The sequence below is a fragment of the Pristiophorus japonicus genome, chromosome 13 (assembly GCF_044704955.1).
Source record: "Pristiophorus japonicus isolate sPriJap1 chromosome 13, sPriJap1.hap1, whole genome shotgun sequence".
In the NCBI taxonomy this organism is placed as follows: Eukaryota; Metazoa; Chordata; class Chondrichthyes; family Pristiophoridae; genus Pristiophorus; species Pristiophorus japonicus.
Genome location: NC_091989.1, coordinates 7,284,407 through 7,303,175, shown reverse-complemented (window position 1 = coordinate 7,303,175; position 18,769 = coordinate 7,284,407). Strand labels below are relative to the sequence as shown.

Below are 18,769 nucleotides of genomic sequence, written 5' to 3'. Positions count from 1 at the left end.
TGATGTGGAGGCACAGTTGAAGCAGCGCGTGGAGTTCTGGGCAACTAATTACCAAAAGGGATAGCTGAGGCAACAAAGATTCACCGGAAGGCTACTAGGAATCAGAGGCTATAGTAAGGAAGAAAGGCTGGAAAAACTGGGGCATTTTTCTTAAACAGACAAAGTTAAATGGGAGATCAAATAGAGATTTATAAACTTATATTGAAATACAGTTTCAACTGGGGTCAATCTGCAACAAGAGATGAAGGGGTAGGTTAGAAAAATATTGTTTCCACGTACAATTAGAAGAACACGCAATGTTTTACCACAGATGGCTACCGAGGCAAAGACCAGAACATCATTTATAAAGGAATTGAAACAGTCATTGAAGGTTGGCATGCAGGTACAGCAGGCGGTTAAGAAAGCAAATGGCATGTTGGCCTTCATAGCGAGGGGATTTGAATACAGGGGCAGGGAGGTGTTGCTACAGTTGTACAGGGCCTTGGTGAGGCCACACCTGGAGTATTGTGTACAGTTTTGGTCTCCTAACTTGAGGAAGGACATTCTTGCTATTGAGGGAGTGCAGCGAAGGTTCACCAGACTGATTCCCGGGATGGCGGGACTGACCTATCAAGAAAGATTGGATCAATTGGGCTTGTATTCACTGGAGTTCAGAAGAATGAGAGGGGACCTCATAGAAACGTTTAAAATTCTGACGGGTTTAGACAGGTTAGATGCAGAAAGAATGTTCCCAATGTTGGGGAAGTCCAGAACCAGGGGTCACAGTCTGAGGATAAGGGGTAAGCCATTTAGGACCGAGATGAGGAGAAACTTCTTCACCCAGAGAGTGGTGAACCTGTGGAATTCTCTACCACAGAAAGTAGTTGAGGCCAATTCACTAAATATATTCAAAAGGGAGTTAGATGAAGTCCTTACTACTCGGGGGATCAAGGGTTATGGCGAGAAAGCAGGAAGGGGGTACTGAAGTTTCATGTTCAGCCATGAACTCATTGAATGGCGGTGCAGGCTAGAAGGGCTGAATGGCCTGCTCCTGCACCTATTTTCTATGTTTCTATGTTTCTATGTGCTTGAAAAAAAAGAGAGAGATTGGGGAAATGGGATCAGTCACTTGTACTAATTGTTGATTGCTCTAATTTTTTGCTCATGATTCGGTTCTGCAGGAACGGTTTACAACTGAGTGGCTTGCTTAGCCACTTAACATCACGAGTAAACCGCACATTGTGGAACTGCAGTCACACCGAATCATTGAAATTTACAGCACAGAAGGAGGCCATTCGGCCCATCGTGTCCGCGCCAGCCGACAAGGAGCTATCCAGCCTAGTCCCACTTTCCAGCTCTGGGTCCGTAGCCCTGTAGGTTACGGCACTTCAAGTGCACCTCCAAGTACTTTTTTTAAATGTGGTGAGGGTTTCTGCCTCTACCACCCTTTCAGGCAGTGAGTTCCAGACCCCTACCACCCTCTGGGTGAAGAAAGTTCTCAACTCCCCTCTAATCTCTCTCCCAATTACTTTAAATCTCTGCACACTGATTATTGACCTCTCTGCTAAAGGAAATAGGTCCTTCCTATCCACTCCATGAAGGTCATACCAGGGAAGGGCGGCAGGATTACTTCCTAGAAGGACATTCGTGAACCAGTTGGGTTTTTACATTAATCTGGCAGTTTTGATGCTCATTCTTCCTGATACTGGATTATAATTAACCAGATTTATTGAATTTAATTTCACAAGTTGCCGTGGTGGGATCTGATCTCAAAACCTCTGAACAGCTAGTCCTCTACCATATCTTTATCTGTAGCACAAGTGGTTCCAGCTTGTGTTCTTTTTGCACAGCCACCCTCAGCCAATTTAAGATATTTAGTTGACAATCACAGCATTATGCCTTTAGGGACATTTCCGGCAACTATTAGCAGGTCATCAACATGCAAAAAACTGGTGGAATGTGAGACTAAAATAGTGCAATGAGAACAAACTGGATTTAAAAAAAAAGAACTGCTTAATCCAATATTAACATTCCAAATTAATACACATACTGATTAACTAGGGCAAAATGGAAAGGGGGGCTGCCCGTTTTGCTATGGTAATGCTTAGTGCTTTGTTACCAGAACTGTATTTGTAGGCATGGCAACTAAAAAAAGCATTCAAACAGCTACAACTGAGACACAGGAGAGGCATATGCAGTTCCTGAGCTGCTCATTGTCCACCCCCATCATTGACTATTTGATCATATTTGATTATATTTTTGTTGAATTGTGTGAATCTATTAAAGCAGGTGGCCATCGTCGTGATCTTGATGCAGTGTACGATGACTTGAGCACAAAAATCTAGGCTGACACTCCCAGTGCAGTGCTGAGGGAGTGCTGCACTGTCGGAGGTGCCGTCTTTCGGATGAGACGTCTGCTCTCTCAGGTGGATGTAAAAGATCCATGGCACTATTTCGAAGAAGAGCAGGGGAGTTATCCCCAGTGTTCTGGCCAATATTTATCCCTCAATCAACATCACTGAAACAGATTATCTGATCATTATCACATTACTATTTGTGGGAGCTTGCTGTGCGCAAATTGGCTGCCACGTTTCCCACATTACAACAGTGACTACACTTCCAAAGTACTTAATTGGTTGTAAAGCACTTTGGGACATCTGATGATAGTGAAAGGCGCTACATAAATGCAAGTCTTTCTTTTTCTTTTGAAGTACCACCAACGCTGCCTCCATAAAATCCTGCAAATCCATTGGCAGGATAGGCGCATCAACGTCAGTATTCTCGCTCAGGCCAACATCCCCAGCATCGAAGCACTGACCACACTTGATCAGCTCTGATGGACGGGCCACATCGTCTGCATGCCCGATACTAGACTCCCAAAACAAGAGCTCTACTCGGAACTCCGACACAGCAAGCAAGGCCCAGGTGGGCAGTGGAAACGTTTCAAGGTCACCCTCAAAGTCACCTTGAAAAAGTGCAACATCCCCACCGACACTGGGAGTCCCTGGCCCTAGACCGCCCAAAGTGGAGAAGCATCTGGGAAGGTGCCGAACACCTCGAGTCCCTTCGCCGGGAGCACGCGGAAGCCAAGCGCAAACAGCGGAAGGAGCGCACGGCAACCCAGCCCCCCCCCCCCCCCCCCACCCACCCACCCGTCCCTCCAACCACTGTCTGCCCCACTTGTGACAGAGACTGTAGGTCCCGCATTGGACTCGTCAGTCATCTGGGAACTCATTTTAGAGTGGAAGCAAGTCATCCTCGACTCCGGGAGACTGCCTCAGAAGAGAACATGAATTTCTGTTGCTGTCATTAGCATACTGCCACTACCAGTCAAAGGGAAGGGACAACATTTTGCCACTAAAATCTAGCTTTGCTTCCTCAGTTTGTCTCTGTTCTGTGACTGACAAACTCTTTTATTCCATTGGATTAGACAGAATTGCTAACTTACATTTTTAGCATTTTGACATCAGATTATTGTCATCATAGGAAGTCTTGCTACAATTGTACAGGCCTTTGGTGAGACCGTTTTGGTCTCCTTATCTGAGGAAGGATATACTTGACTTAGAGGCGGTGCAACAAAGGTTCACTCGATTGATTCCCAGGGTGAGAGGGTTGTCCTATGAGGAGTTTAGAAGAGAAAGTGATCTCTTTGAAACATACAAGATTCTGAGAGGGATTGACAGGGTAGATGCCGAGAGGTTGTTTCCCCTGGCTGGAGAGTCTAGAATTCGGGGTCACAGTCTCAGGATAAGGGGTCGGCCATTTAAGACTGAGACGAGGAGAATGTCTTTACTCAGAGGGTTGTGAACTCTCTGCCTCAGAAGGCTGCGTGTGCTGAATCGCTGAGTATATTCAAGGCTGAGATCAACAGATTTTTGGATTCTAGGGGAAAGGGGAATCAAAGGATATGGGGATCGGGCAGGAACGTGGAGTTGAGGTCGAAGATCAGCCATGATCTTATTGAATGGCGGAGCAGGCTCGAGGGGCCGTATGGCCGACTCCTGCTCCTAGTTCTCATGTTCTCACAGTACACTGCATCAAGATCACTATGATGGCCACCTTCATCAAGAGGTTCACATGACACAGCAAAAATCCATCAGTAACATTACTTAAAACAATGAAGAAAATGTGCATGCAATCACCTGTTCTGCCTCTCCAGATTCTGCAATTCTCGGTGGTCTTTTTTAAGATGTTTGGTGAGCGAGGTAAAGTACTCCCTCAACAGGTTCATGAAGGGCTGCTGCTTCTCAATGCTGATTATCTCACTGGGAGGGAAGCTGAGGTTGTATTTGTCGGAGGCAAACTTCATCTTTCTGGTCACCAGGCTGGCAACATCATCTCCACAGTGTCGGCAGAAACTGATAATCACAGAGACGTGAGTGTGAGTGTCACGATCGGCGTAAATTATGTTCTTTAGCTGCTCGTAAATGAGCGACAGGCCTTCTTTGTCGGTGAAAATTCCGCAAATGGTCAGTTCTGCGATGAAGCGCATATCAGTCCTCAGTTTGCTGATGTTTGGGGTTTTCTCCTCCCTCCGGGCTTCAAAGTGCTTCCTCCAGCCTTGCAGCAGCAAGGGTGAAAATTCAACATATCGTAGGTGGAAGAGGCAGCAAAGGTGAACTGCACAATTCACGTCGGATAATTTCAGCTTGGCTTCCACGACAGACGCAACAGCTTCTGCAATGTACTTGCTCAAGTTCAGCACGTTGAAATCGCTGGAGAGGGAGTCCCTCTGCTGTTCGGTGATGGTTCGGAGCTTCTTGACAAACGCAGTGTTCTTCTTCAGGCTCGAGTCCAGCCTGGTGAAGAAACTCTCCTCTGGACGGCTGTCGTGCGCAACCTGGTTCTTGCTGCGGAGTTCGATTCTGGTTTGGTGACGCTCCCAAGCCTCTTGATGCAACTGATAGGCTTCCTCCATTTCTCTGCAAAATGAGACGAGCAAAGACTCAGAATCTGAACACAGTACTATAGAATACAGAGTTCCAGCATTTTCAAAATGGGTGTATTCTAATTATTTTTAAACACCTTAAAATCTAGAAGGAAGCTAGAAAATTGTAGCCCAGCCTTGTAATTCCTAGGTCATAGCCTGCAATGCAGATGCAAAGATTCATCTTAATCTTGTGACTGTGTTGTAGCCTTGATGCTTATAGCATCTCTGCATCCTTGCACCAAAAGAAACACTAAAGGCAGTTATTTCAATTGTATACAGAACATATTGGACCTGAATGTACACAACAGGTACAGTGAGACGAACAAATAAAAGGCTCATAAGATGGTTATGGATGAGGAAGGTTCTTCCAGCCCATTTGATTCACCTATCCAGGGAGATCCAAATGCACCATCCTCCTATTTTAGGAGCCAATTGTTTCTTAAATGATACCAGGGGTTTTGCTTTCACCGCTCGATATAGGCAGTGAGACATTGGCTCAGTGGTAGTGTTCCTGCCTCAGTCAGAAGGTGAAGTGTTCGAGCCCCACTCCAGACAGCCCAGGCAAGCGGACATAGGAGCACTGGCTCTGAATACTGGATGCAGAGTACTGTAACACATTATCGATTATTATCACATTGCTGTTTGTGGGGGCTTGCTATGTGCATCACAACAGTGACTGCACTTCAAAAGTACGCTATTGGCTGTAAAGCGCTTTGGGACATCCTGAGGATCTGAAAGGCGCTATATAAATGCAAGATTGTTCTTTCTTTAAGTAGTAGAAAAAGGGTTAATCCAGAGCACATTACAAGTTAAATTATAACTGTAAAACAAGAGGGGAAAATGTACAAACCGATAAAGGGCAAGTTCAAGACTGATGTGGGGGAGCTCCTCTTCGTGCAGAGTGATTCATTCCTAGAATAATCTTTTGGGTATGGAGGGGGAATCATTTGGGAGGCAGTTACGGTGCTGTCATAGAGGACCATGGATCTCTGTGGAAAGATGGGCTGAATGGCCTCCCTTATCTGTAGTAACCTTTAATGATTTTTGGGAACTCTCATTGGTTGCACAGGAGAGCTGTCTGTCTATGGTACAGATGATTGTGATGGTACTTTTGACAGTGCAACTCTCTCTCAGTACTGCACCGAATGTCAGCGGGGGTATTGTGTTCGATGTGTGTGGGTGAGGGTGTACGCACCAGGGGGGAGGGGGCGGGGAATGTTACAAGGATACCCTCAAAGCCTCCCTAATAAAGTGCAACATCCCCACTGACACCTGGGAATCCCTGGCCAAAAAACAGCCCTAAGGGAAGGAAGTGCATCCGGGAGGGAGCAGAGCACCTCGAGTCTTGTCGCCGAGAGCATGCAGAAAACAAGCGCAGGCAGCGGAAAGAGCGAGCAGCAAACCAGTCCCACCCACCCTTTCCCTCAGCGGCTATCTGCCCCACCTGTGACAGAGACTGTGGTTCTCGTATTGGACTATTCAGCCACCTGAGAACTCATGTTAAGAGTGGAAGGAAGTCTTCCTCGATGATGATGATGACTCTCAGCACGGCACTGGATGTCAGCCTAGATTATGTGCACAGTTCCATGGGCAATCACCAGTATCTCATCCCTTGAACTCACAACCTTCTGATGCAGAGGCACTGAGTCACGGCTGATACTCCAATAAAGAAAACTTCAAAAAGTATCTAAATGGCTGCAAAGCACTTTGGGACATCCTAAGCTTGTGTAAGGCACTATATAAATGCTAGTTCCTATTTCTCTCTCCCCACCCAAATTCTTTCCATTTCATGAAGCAGATCACTGTCACCATGGTACAAGATAACACAAGACCAATCTTTCAAATTAACAAGCGTCGTGAATAAGTAGGTTTTACCTGCACTGCCCTGAAAGCACTGCACACTCTGGCTTTGTCTGAATCACCATCACTGTGCACACAAAGGTTTTGATGACATTCTGTATGTGTGCCTGTGTGCACGCGCTTGGTGTTCATCCAAGTTTCAGTGTCACCCAGAGCACCCAGGGTCCACAATCTGAAAACTTGGCTAACACAATGAAGATACTTAACAGCACCAGGAAAAGTCATGATGTACTTCAAAAAAACGATTCAAAAGTACAAGTTAACACCATGTTTATCGTTAAAATCCCTAAACAACAATCTTACCTCTGCCTTGCTGCTTCTTCTTCTCTCTGCCTTTTTTCCTCCTCCTCCCGTTTTTTCCTTTCCTCCTCCTCTACTTTCTTCTTTTCTTCCTCTTCCTTCTTCCTTTGTTCTTCTTCCGCTTTTAACTTTTCCTCTTCCTTCTTTTTGCGTTTCTCATCTTCCTTTTTGCGTTTCTCGTCCTCTTGCCTCTTCTTTTTCTCCTCGGCTACCTTTATGCTTTCCCTTCTGCTGTTGGCTTTCAGATCGTCCCGTCCTTTTTCCCGACTGGAGGTGGCCCTCCTCTCGGTACTGTCCTTCTCTTTACTGCTTCTAGTCTCATTGCTGAAAACTGTGACATCTTTCTCTTCCATGCTTGCAGACTTCTTGTGCTCTCCTGACATTCTATCAACAACAAACAAGATGTGAAACAAGAAATAAAAAGAGAAAACGCTGTAAGTACTGGAAATAAAAGTTTGTTTATAATCACAGAAAATGTTTTTTTTATTAACCTATACAGCAACAGAAATTGCATGCTCGTAAATCAAAAATGAAAAATTAGAAATGACATAGAATTACATGGGAGTTTAGAGCACAGAAAGAGGCCCTTCAGCCCAACAGATCCGTGCCGGTGTTTGTGCTCCACACCAGCCTCCTACCATCCCCCTTCATCGCAGCCCAACGCCATATCCTTCGATTCCTTTCTCCCTCATGTGTTTATCTAGCCTCCCCTTAAATGCATCTCTGCTATTTGCCTCAACTGCTCCTTGTGGTAGGGAGTTCCACGTTCGAGCCGTTCTCTGGGTAAAGAAGTTTCTCCTGAATTCCCCATGGGACTTACTATCTAAATCTGATGACCACTAGGGTTCAGGGACCAATTTTTGAAAACCTGTGGATTACAAAAGCATCAACGGGGTCAGAATAGGAATTGAAACATCAAGCTTTCAGATAGATCACATGAACACTGAAATTAAATTATACAGGTTAATCATCAAAGCTTTTTACTGCCCTGAGTGAGAGCTCCCACCAATTTCAAATCCATCACTGCAGATGGACTCTAGTGTTACGTCAGATTCAAGAAATAGAATCAATCAGGCTTAGGCTGGGATATGATAGGAACATAGGAATAGGAGGTGGCCATTTAGCCCCCCGAGCCTCTCCCGCCATTTAATATCATGGCTGATCTGCGACCTAACTCCATATACCCACCTTTGGCCCATATTGCTCAATACCTTTGGTTAATAAACAGCTATCAATCTCCGATTTAAAATTAACAATTGACCTCGTATCAATTGCGTTTACGGAAGAGTGTTCCAAATTTCTACCACCCTTTATGTGAAACCTTTGAAGCTTCATTAATTTCAGCGGGGCCTCCAACTGAAAATTCATAGAAGCACAGAAAATAGGTGCAGGAGTAAGCTATTCAGCCCTTCGAGCCTGCACCACCATTCAATATCATGGTTGATCATTCACCTCAGTACCCCTTTCCTGCTTTCTCACCATACCCCTTGATCCCTTTAGCCCTTAGGGCCATATCTAACTCCCTCTTGAATATATCCAGTGAACTGGCGTCAACAACTCTCTGCGGTAGGGAATTCCACAGGTTAACAACTCTCTGAGTGAAGATGTTTCTCCTCATCTCAGTCCTAATCCTTATCCTTATAATGTGTCCTCAACATCGGGAACATTCTTCCTGCATCTAACCTGTCCAGTCCCGTCAGAATTTGATATGTTTCCATGAGATCCCCTCTCATCCTTCTAAACTCCAGTGAGTACAGGCCCAGTCAATGCAGTCTCTCCTCATGGGTCAGTCCTGCCATCCCGGGAATCAGTCGCTGCACTCCCTCAATAGCAATAACATCCTTCCTCAGATTAGCAGACCAAAACTGAACACAATATTCCAGGTGAGGCCTCACCAAGGCCCTGTACAACTGCAATAAGACCTCCCTGCTCCTATACTCAAATTGCCTAGCTATGAAGGCCAACATATCATTTGCTTTCTTCACCACCTGCTGTACCTGCATGCCAACTTTCAATGACTGATGTACCATGACACCCAGGTCTCATTGCACCTCCCCTTTTCCCAATCTAAATGCACGGGCTCGTCCGGGATGTGAACCCGGGACCGCTCATAAATTTCAATTGACAACCCCGAAGCAAGAATCATACCCCTAGACCAACGAGCCGACTAAAGTTTTCCGTTGAATCGCCGTGAGCAAGGTTTGAACCTGAGCAGGAAAATCCCTTTGTTTTTCAAGTCCACGACCTAACCACTCGGCCAGCGCAGTTTCAGTTCACTTTTCTCTGACAATTTCAACTCTCTCTTCTATGTTATTAGTCCAATTTTGTTTCTCTCAAGCTCTGATCTCAATTTCTCTAACCCACACATTTTGTATCCCATACAACTTACCAAGCCCAGGTTCTCACTAACCAATAGCAAAAGGCCTCAAATATTTCAAACAAAACAGGCACTACTGAATTTACACAGATAATGGAGACGAGATGACACCTGAGATTTTAACTTTATAATTAGTCATTTTGAGCAGAGATTCTTATTTTACAGAATGTGCATTTTAATATTAATTAATTATTTCGAGACCACACTCAACTAAAACGGGTTCTTATTGAATATGCTTTGCAAGGCAGATTAAAAAAAATGTGGAGGGGGTGGGAGAATTATGATTCAGCAGCAAGATTACAACACAAATATCTAAGGATTCAACTGAATAAATTCTCATTTTCCAAAGTGGCAGCAGCAGCACTGGACCCTATTTCCCAGCCCACTCAAAAAATGTGGTGGCTGGGCTCCAGCAAGCTGGGAACAGCAAGTTACCACTCTGGATGCAGGTTGAAACTGAGCTTTCCATAGTGTGTCTGGGCACAGAATGAGTTCCAGCCGCAGCATCACAAGCACTAAATCTGTAGTGTATCCAGGTTGATCTGAAACCATGAAAATGATGTTCAGTACCTGTCACTGCACTAATTTAAGCTCCTACTGCAGCGATGGAAAGGCTTTGGGGAGTCAGGAGGTGAGACTCCCCAAAGCCTTTCCACCATCTACAAGGCACAAGTCAGGAGTGTGATGGAATACTCTCCACTTGCCTGAATGAGTGCAGCTCCAACAACACTCAAGAAGCTCGACACTATCCAGGACAAAGCAGCCGCTTGATTGTCACCCCATCCACCACTTTAAACACTCACATCTCTACCATCGGCGCACCGTGGCTGCAGTGTGTACCATCTACAAGATGCACTGCAGCAACTCGCCAAGGCTTCTTCGGCAGCACCTCCCAAACCCACGACCTCTGCCACCTAGAAGGACAAGGGCAGCAGGCGCGTGGGAACACCACCACCTCCACGTTCCCCTCCAAGTCACACACCATCCTGACTTGGAAATATATCGGCTGTTCCTTCATCATCGCTGGGTCACAATCCTGGAACCCACTCCCTAACAGCACTGTGGGAGCACCTTCACCACACGGACTGCAGCGATTCAAGAAGACGGCTCACCACCACCTTCTCAAGGGCAATTAGGGATGGGCAATAAATGCCAGCCTTGCCAGCGCCGCCCACATCCCAGGAACAATTTTTTTTAAACTCTCAAAATGCAGGTACAGTCTACGAATGGCTACAGATTCCAAAATGATATCCAATTGCCAGAATTTTAGCTGTCAGGGCATGCTTGAGAAATTGGAGCTTTTTAATTGAAGAAGCTATGACTATGAGCGAGGCTTTTAAAATGATAATGGAAATAGACTCTACCCTGGTCAATTGGTTATAAAACAGATAGGAATGGGAGAACTAGAAAGCAAAAGCCAAGAGTTAGGTTAGATGCCTGGAAGTACTGTATTTCTTTTCAGAGAGTCTGGAACAGATTACAAAAATATGTGAATAAGTGTGGCTTCCTTGCAGACCTTCAAAAGGGATCTGTACAAGTTCCTGAGAGTGGGGAACATCTCGAGTAATATAAAGTAGGTGTAGAATAGCTGGGATTGGGGATGCTGGTGTGTTGCAGTCGCCCAGAGGCTTGCTTGAGTGTCTTCAAAGTTCAGAGAGGAAACCACCAGAGTTTTTTCCTAAATCAGCCTTATTCGGAGGGGGGGGGCTTTTCCCAGAAATCGTGTTTGGGAGGATGGTGAGGGAAGAGAATGGATGTGCATGTAGGCTGCATCTACAGAGGGCGGGCTTGATGGGTCCGGTGGTCTGTTGTTTTTGTATGTTTTGAGCATCCCTGATTATAATCGCTCCATGGCCTCACCACCCCCCACCCCAAGATGTCTGCGCTCCTCAAATTCTGCCCTCTTGCGCATCCCTGATTATAATCGCTCAACCATTGGTGGCTGTGCCTTCAGCTGCCTGGGCCCTAAGCTCTGGAACTCCCTCCCTAAACCTCTGCACCTGTCTTTCCTCCTTCAAGATGCTCCTTAAAACCTACCTCTTTGACCAAGCTTTAGGTCAACTGCCGTAATTTCTTCTTATGTGGCTCGGTGTCAAATTTATTTTTTTGTTTTATAACACTGTTGTGAAACGCCTTCGGACGTTTTACTATGTTAAAGGCGCTATATAAATACAAGTTGTTGTTGTAATGATAAACTTGTACAAGACAATAGTGTTCGGCCAGAGTTTCAGTTAAGGTGTTACACCATTGTGCAAAAGCATCACTTCACAAACCAGAACACTGGTATAGTGTCAAGTTGGAATTAATTTGTAGAAGAACCCTAGTGGATATAAACTCAACTTACAAGGAAGGCAACGGCAGATTCGGAGTCAAGCAGCAGGAGGGGCAGCCTGGGAGTCTGCCACATCCCACCATAAGCATCTGATTTGTGTGGCGGTTTTTTTTTTAATTCGCAAAGGGAATGGGAATGTGAATAAACTGCACTTTTCAAGGAAAATTCACACCCACAGATTTCCTGCAGCCTTGCACATATCTGGTTCTGTCATAAGTGACAACTTATTACAACCCCAGCTATGGTGGGGGGGGGCGGTGAGGTGAAGAAAATAAGACATAAAATGGTAACATAAGAATTGCGTGAGAATCTGAATAAAGGTTTCAACATATGCTACTTCAAATGACCTAATTACATAACTAAAATACTGTCTTTAGATTCGCTTTGTTCCTCCTGCTATTTTCTACCACTTACTTACCTTTTGCCTTTCCTCTCCCTCTCACTCATCCTGTTTTGTTTCTCATGTTTTCATTGAATCATTTTTTTAATGAGGCCTCACTACTAAGCTGTCATACTCCAGCTGTATATCATTGTTTCTGCAATAGCATTGAATAAAGTGCATTAAATAACTAGCAGAAAAAACATTTGGGCGTAGACAATGCAAACGAGACGATGATAACATTTTGGCAATGTTATTAATCATTTCTCACAACTCAAAAACAGTATTCTACATGAAATAGCAATAAGAAATTGGCCCCTCGAGCCTGCTCCACCATTCAATAAGATCATGGCTGATCTGATCATGGACTCAGCTCCACTTCCCCGCCCGCTCCCCATTACCCTTAACTCCCTATCGCCACCTTAAATATATTCAATGACCCAGCCTCCACAGCTCTCTGGAGTACAGAATTCCACAGATTCACGACCTTCAGAGAAGAAATTCCTCCTCATCTCTGTTTTAAATGGATGACCCCTTATTCTGAAACTATGCCCCCTAGTTCCAGATTCCCCCACGAGGGGAAGCATCCTCTCTGCATCTGTTGTGCCATAGCATTGAATAATAATAATGCTGTGTGATGGCTGCAGCAGTTGTGACCTCGCAATGCCAGCAGCAATAGGGTTGGTTCATTAATAATTATACCGACCAGAGTGTTGCTGATGGTGGAAAGGATACAGATCAATTGTAAGGGGTGATCTGAGGAGATTGGCTGCAGTTTGTCACTAGGAATATAGTGAATTTAGACAACTGGGAATAAGATCATGGGGAACTGAGGTGAAAGATCAGCCATGATCTTATTGAATGGTGGTGCAGGCTCAAAGGGCTGAATGGCCAACTCCTGCACCTATTTTCTATGTTTCTATGAACAAATGACTGACAATGAATTTCACTGATTCTCAATTTTGCAATGTTTCATACAATTTACAGCACAGAAACAGGCCAATTGGCCGAACTAGTCTCTGCGGTGGTTATGTTCTACACGAGCCTCCTCCTTACTACATCTCACTCGATGAGCATATCCGTCTATTCCTTTCTCCTACAAGTACTTATCGAGCTTCCCCTTAAATGCATCGATGCTACTCGCTTCAATCATTCCCTGTGGCAGCGATTCTCACCACTCTGAGCAAAGAAGTTTCCCCTGAATTCTCGACTGGATTTATTAATGCCTCTCTTATATTTATGGCCCCTAGTTTTGGAACCCTCCCACAAATGGAAACATCCCCTCTACACCTACCCTATTGAATCTTAAATTAAAATTAATCTAATCCAAATTATATCTGAACTTTTTAAACCATTTTACTGTGTAATTGAAGCAAGTTGATACAAGGAAAAGCCAACCTATCAAATGCATTGGGAGTACCAAACTGGCTGTTCCATATGTAATTTTAACAAAACTGCTTTCAAGTGATCTATTGTCTTGGAGGAGAATAGCCCTATTTAAGCAATTTGTTTCCGATATTAATTTTTTTACGTTACATTTGCAACTGTGCTAAAAGGAACCAGATTTCAAATATGTCCCATGAAAACCACTTCAATTGTGCCAGACATAGGTGGAAGTCAAATTTTGGCACCAGCCATCTATTGCCACCATTACTACCCATTTCCACAATCCCACTTGTGAAATCACCCTACGGTTTAAATCTGGAGGATAACTCACCAGGAGAAGGTGCAAAGCTTCAAATGTTCAACGTCACATTCCAGTGAACTAGGCACACATCATCGGGTACACTATTGTCTGATGCTAAATCCAAGGGAGTCCAGTTTCACTCTAAAAATCACAAAACACAGTTTGGTAGTTCTGACCAGTTATAATTTCAATATGCACTTCGACTGATTGTTGCCATATATGGAGATGAGCAATATCACATCGCTACACATTGTGAAATCACGATAATGCTTTTGAGCACAAACTTCAATAGAAATCATGTCCAGGGACACTGCAACTGGCTTCAGAACGAAGGATTGTTGCTTTTCTTTGCTTTAAATTTATTAGAGTTCAGAAAGTCTTCAAAGTGGTGATATTAGATGAAGAGCCAGACTTTGAAACCACCCCAGTTCTTGCCATGCAGCTTAAATGTTTTTATAAAATGATAAAACAAATCCCAATGATACATCAGTTAAAAAGTGATTCAAAAATCAGGGACTTCAAAAACAGGACCCAGAGTTAAAAAAAAAACCTTAAGAATTCAAAATGATAATGGGTAAATGGGAGAAAACTATTGCCAGTGGTTGGCGAGTGGGTAACTGGAGGACATCAATTCAAGATCAGTGCCAGGAAAAAGGGAGGGAGCAGTCGGGAGAAATGTTTTAAGCAGCGGGTTGTTCGGGCACAGAATGCCCGACCAGAAATAGTGGGGGAAGCTAAATCCATAATTAGAACATAAGAAATAGGAGCAGGAGTCGGCCATTTGGCCCCTCGAGCCTGCTCCGCCATTCAATAAGATCATGGCTGATCTGATCCTGGACTCGGCTCCACGAATTAAAAGGGAAGTGGATCAATATGTGTCAAAGAAACATTGTAAAGGCTGTGGGGCGAGCATAGGAATGGGACTAGATGGAGAGTTCTCACGGAAAGCCAGTACAGGCATGATGTGCTGAATAGCCTCCTGCTGTGCTGTAAAATTCTGCAATTCTAACATTAAATGGGGTAATTAATTTTTTTGCCATTGAACAGGCAAGTGGCATTGCATGTGAAAGACACAATGACAGAACTACAGTAGTATAATTTCAACAGAGACAAATCCAGTTGATCCTATAGTCATTGGAATAAGAGTTTAGAAGAATGAGAGGAGATCTTATTGAAACATACATGATTCTGAGGGGGCTTGACAGGGTAGATGCTGAGAGGATGTTTCCCCTCATGTGGGAATTTAGAACTAGGGGGCATAGTTTCAGAATAAGGGTTCGCCCATTTAAAACGGAGATGAGAAGGAATCTCTTCTCTGAGGGTCTTGAATCTTTGGAATTCTCTGCCCCAGAGAGCTGTGAAGGCTGGGCCATTGAATATATTTAAAGGTGGAGATAGACAGATTTTTGAATGATTCAAGGGTTATTTTTGAATGAGTCAAGGTTTATGGGGAGCGGGCAGGGAAGTGGAATTGAGGCAATGATCAGATCAGCCATGATCTTATTGAATGGCAGAGCAAGCTTGAGGGGCCGAATGGCCTACTCCTGCTTCTTATGATCACAACTTTTTTTCCTCTCTCCGTCTACTACAACACCAAACTCTTACCGTATAGACAAATCTGGTAAGGCGCAAGGTTAGCCTTGGAGATACTCGGCAGGATGGGCTAAAATGGCTGATGCAGTGTAGCTCGGCACAATTCTGCAAGGACAGGGAATTATGGTACTAATTAATTTTTTTAATCTACAGAGATACTTACTCTGAAATTGAGATGATATCTCAATTTATTCCAAGAAATAAATTAACATTTAATGTCTGGTTTCTCCAATTCATAGCTTAAATTTTAAATCTCCTCTGTACATATACTATTAATTTTAAAATATGTGTATAGCAGAAAATTCAGTTGAAGGGACAGCGCACATAGCTTGTCATATCTACATCAAGCCGTATATATTTTAAAAATTTGTTTCCGGAATGTTTGCGTCGCTGGCAAGGCCGGCATTTATTGCCCGTCCCCAAGTGCCCTTGAGAAAGTGGTAGTGAGTCAACTATTTTCAACCAAATTTTCTGTTATACTATTCATTTCAAAATTAAAGCTAGATAATTTTGACTTTGTTATAAACTGTTAATGGGGTTTTGAAGTAAAACACTTAATCAGTTATAAGAACTATAACAGACAGCAAACAGCATTTATAGTTCTTTACATTTCACCTGGCTTCAGGATTATACAAGATGTCATTGGGAACATAGGATTAATTTATTACATAAATATTTACTGTAAAACATCATAATATAAACAGGTTACAATGCAATAGTCCTACAGTCACCCAAGTAGTAATATTTAATGGCATATAATGCAAATGTTTAAATGTTAACAAAAGGCAAGTTTCAGTTTCGAGACTGGGGGGTGGGGGGCGGAGTTAGTGACCATGGAACAACACCATAAAATATATAAACCCCAGTATTGACTAAAGGTCCTGCTGCTTAGCAATGCTGAAGTGGTATTTCCCAAGAAAACCAAGCTAAGAACAATTTGTCAATATTTAAGGAGATTAAGCCGTCATTTACAACAATAAACAAGTTTGTGACTGAAACTGATAAAACACAATTGGTGTGGGGGCGCAGGAAAAGAGAGGAAGATCAAAAATAATGAACTAAGACCTTTCAGAAGTGAATATAAACATAAATCTTCCGATAGAAAAACCCAATTTCTTTAACACAAATCTTCTCATAGGAAACCATAATTCCTTTAAGGGAAGAAATCAAGAAAATAATCTTGAAATAAGATTTTTCAGAAGTGAACATCAAGATAATTCTTGCTATAGGAATTCCCAATTCTGGTAAACGAAGGAATCAAAAAATAATCTTGAAACAAGACCTTTTAGTCGTGAATATAAACACACAAACCTTTCTATAGGAAATCCCAATTCCCTTAACACAAATAGGAACCCCCTGATTTCCTTTAGACAAACAAATCAAAAAATAAACTTGAAAGAAGACCTGTCAGAGGTGAATATCAGGATAAATGTTGCCCATAGGAAACCCTAATTCCTTTAGGCCAAAAAAAACAAAAATAATCTTGAAACTAGACCTTTCAGTGAAGAATATAAACACACAAACCTTTCGATCGGAAATCCCAATTCCTTTAACACAAATAGGAACCTCCTGATTTCCTTTAGGCAAAGAAATCAAAAAATAATTTTGAAATAAGACCTTGCAGAAGTGAACATCGATAAATCTTGCTATAGGAATCCCCAATTCCGGTAAGCGAAGGAATCAAAAAATAATCTTGAAATAAGACCTTTCAGTCATGAATATAAAGATTATAAACCTTCCCACAATAAACCCCAATTCCTTTAACACAAATAGGAACCCCCTTTGGGCGAAGAAATCAAAAAAATAAACTTGAAAGAAGACCTGTCAGAGGTGAAAATCAGGATAAATTTTCTTGCCCATAGAAAACCCTAATTCCTGTATGCCAAAAAAAATCTTGAAACAAGACCTTTCAGTGGTGAATATAAACACACAAACCTTTCTGTAGGAAACCCCAATTTCTTTTTAGGGCAAGAATTAGAAGAACAAAGCTGGGAGATAGACACACAGACAGAGAGAGAGAGAGAGAGAGAGAGAGACAGACACACAGACAGAGAGAGAGAGAGAGAGACAGACACACAGACAGAGAGAGAGAGACAGACATACAGACAGAGAGAGAGAGAGACACACAGACAGAGAGAGAGAGAGAGAGAGAGAGAGACAGACACACAGACAGAGAGAGAGAGAGACAGACACACAGACACAGACATAGAGAGAGAGAGACACACAGACAGAGAGAGAGAGAGACAGACACACAGACACAGACATAGAGACAGACACACAGACATAGAGAGAGAGAGACACACACACACACACAGAGAGAGACAGACATAGAGAGAGACACACACACACAGACACAGAGAGAGAGACAGACAGACACACACACACACACACAGACAGACAGACACACACACAGACACAGAGAGAGAGACAGACAGACACACACACACACAGACAGACAGAGAGAGAGAGAGCAGGCAGGGTCAGCCTGGAGCCAGGGAGGGAGAGCAGCCAGAGTCACCTCGGGTCACACAGGCCCGACCGCCCGACACACTGACAGAAATAAGAAGCCTCCGTCGGGTGACCGCCCCGCCACACACACACACACACGGCCCCCACACACAGGGTGGCCGACTCGGACAGTTACCGCAGCTCGGGGAGGCTGTGACGGCGCGGCGACAAGGCTGCGGCTCCCGGACAGCCGCCACAATCCACCCGCTCGGCGCCAGCCCACCCACCGACTGCCCCGCCTAGGCCCCCCCCACCAGCCCGGCCCGCCCGCCCGTGCCATCTCGCTCTCGCCTTTCTCCACTTTGCAAATTTATCTACCCTCACCCAATATGCGAGGGATAATATTAAAAGCAGCCCCGGGATTTTTTTTTTTTAAAGTGTTGGGAATATGCGTTTTGCGGCTCTGGGTGGTTGTGTGTGGTGACAGGCAGTTAGGTGGTCGGAAGAGTCGATGAGGACCCACTCTCTCGCTCTCTCGGGTGGTTTTGTTTTTTTTTCGCTGCTGCGCTGCGAGCCGGAAGTGGCGGCGCGAGCTGCTGTTGTCATGGTGCTCCGAGCCCGCGAACTGTTGTCATGGTGCCCCGAGCCAGTGCCCGAGCCCGAGAGCTGTTGTCATGGTGCCCCGAGCCAGTGCCCGAGCCCGAGAGCTGTTGTCATGGTGCCCCGAGCCAGAGCCCGAGCCCGAGAGCTGTTGTCATGGTGCCCCGAGCCAGTGCCCGAGCCCGAGAGCTGTTGTCATGGTGCCCCGAGCCAGAGCCCGAGCCCGAGAGCTGTTGTCATGGTGCCCCGAGCCCGAGAGCTGTTGTCATGGTGCCCCGAGCCAG

General features: G+C 44.3%; 1 protein-coding gene across 3 annotated transcripts in view; it reads right to left on the bottom strand.

The window, feature by feature from the left end:
- Positions 1-18,169, bottom strand: part of upf2 (UPF2 regulator of nonsense mediated mRNA decay) — a 126,601-nt gene extending 108,432 nt beyond the window's left edge. For 2 of the 3 annotated variants that reach the window (XM_070897107.1, XM_070897108.1), the window contains exons 1-7: positions 18,082-18,169; positions 16,962-17,014; positions 15,450-15,542; positions 13,875-13,985; positions 12,197-12,314; positions 7,073-7,453; positions 4,122-4,901 (exon numbers count right to left, since the gene is read on the bottom strand). In XM_070897107.1, coding sequence (XP_070753208.1) covers positions 4,122-4,901; positions 7,073-7,453; positions 12,197-12,225 — 1,190 coding nt within the window. In that variant the 5' untranslated portion in view covers positions 12,226-12,314; positions 13,875-13,985; positions 15,450-15,542; positions 16,962-17,014; positions 18,082-18,169. The remainder of the gene's footprint in view (positions 1-4,121; positions 4,902-7,072; positions 7,454-12,196; positions 12,315-13,874; positions 13,986-15,449; positions 15,543-16,961; positions 17,015-18,081) is intronic. The other variant, XR_011596252.1, reaches the window with a different exon arrangement.
- Positions 18,170-18,769: the final 600 nt, after the last annotated feature.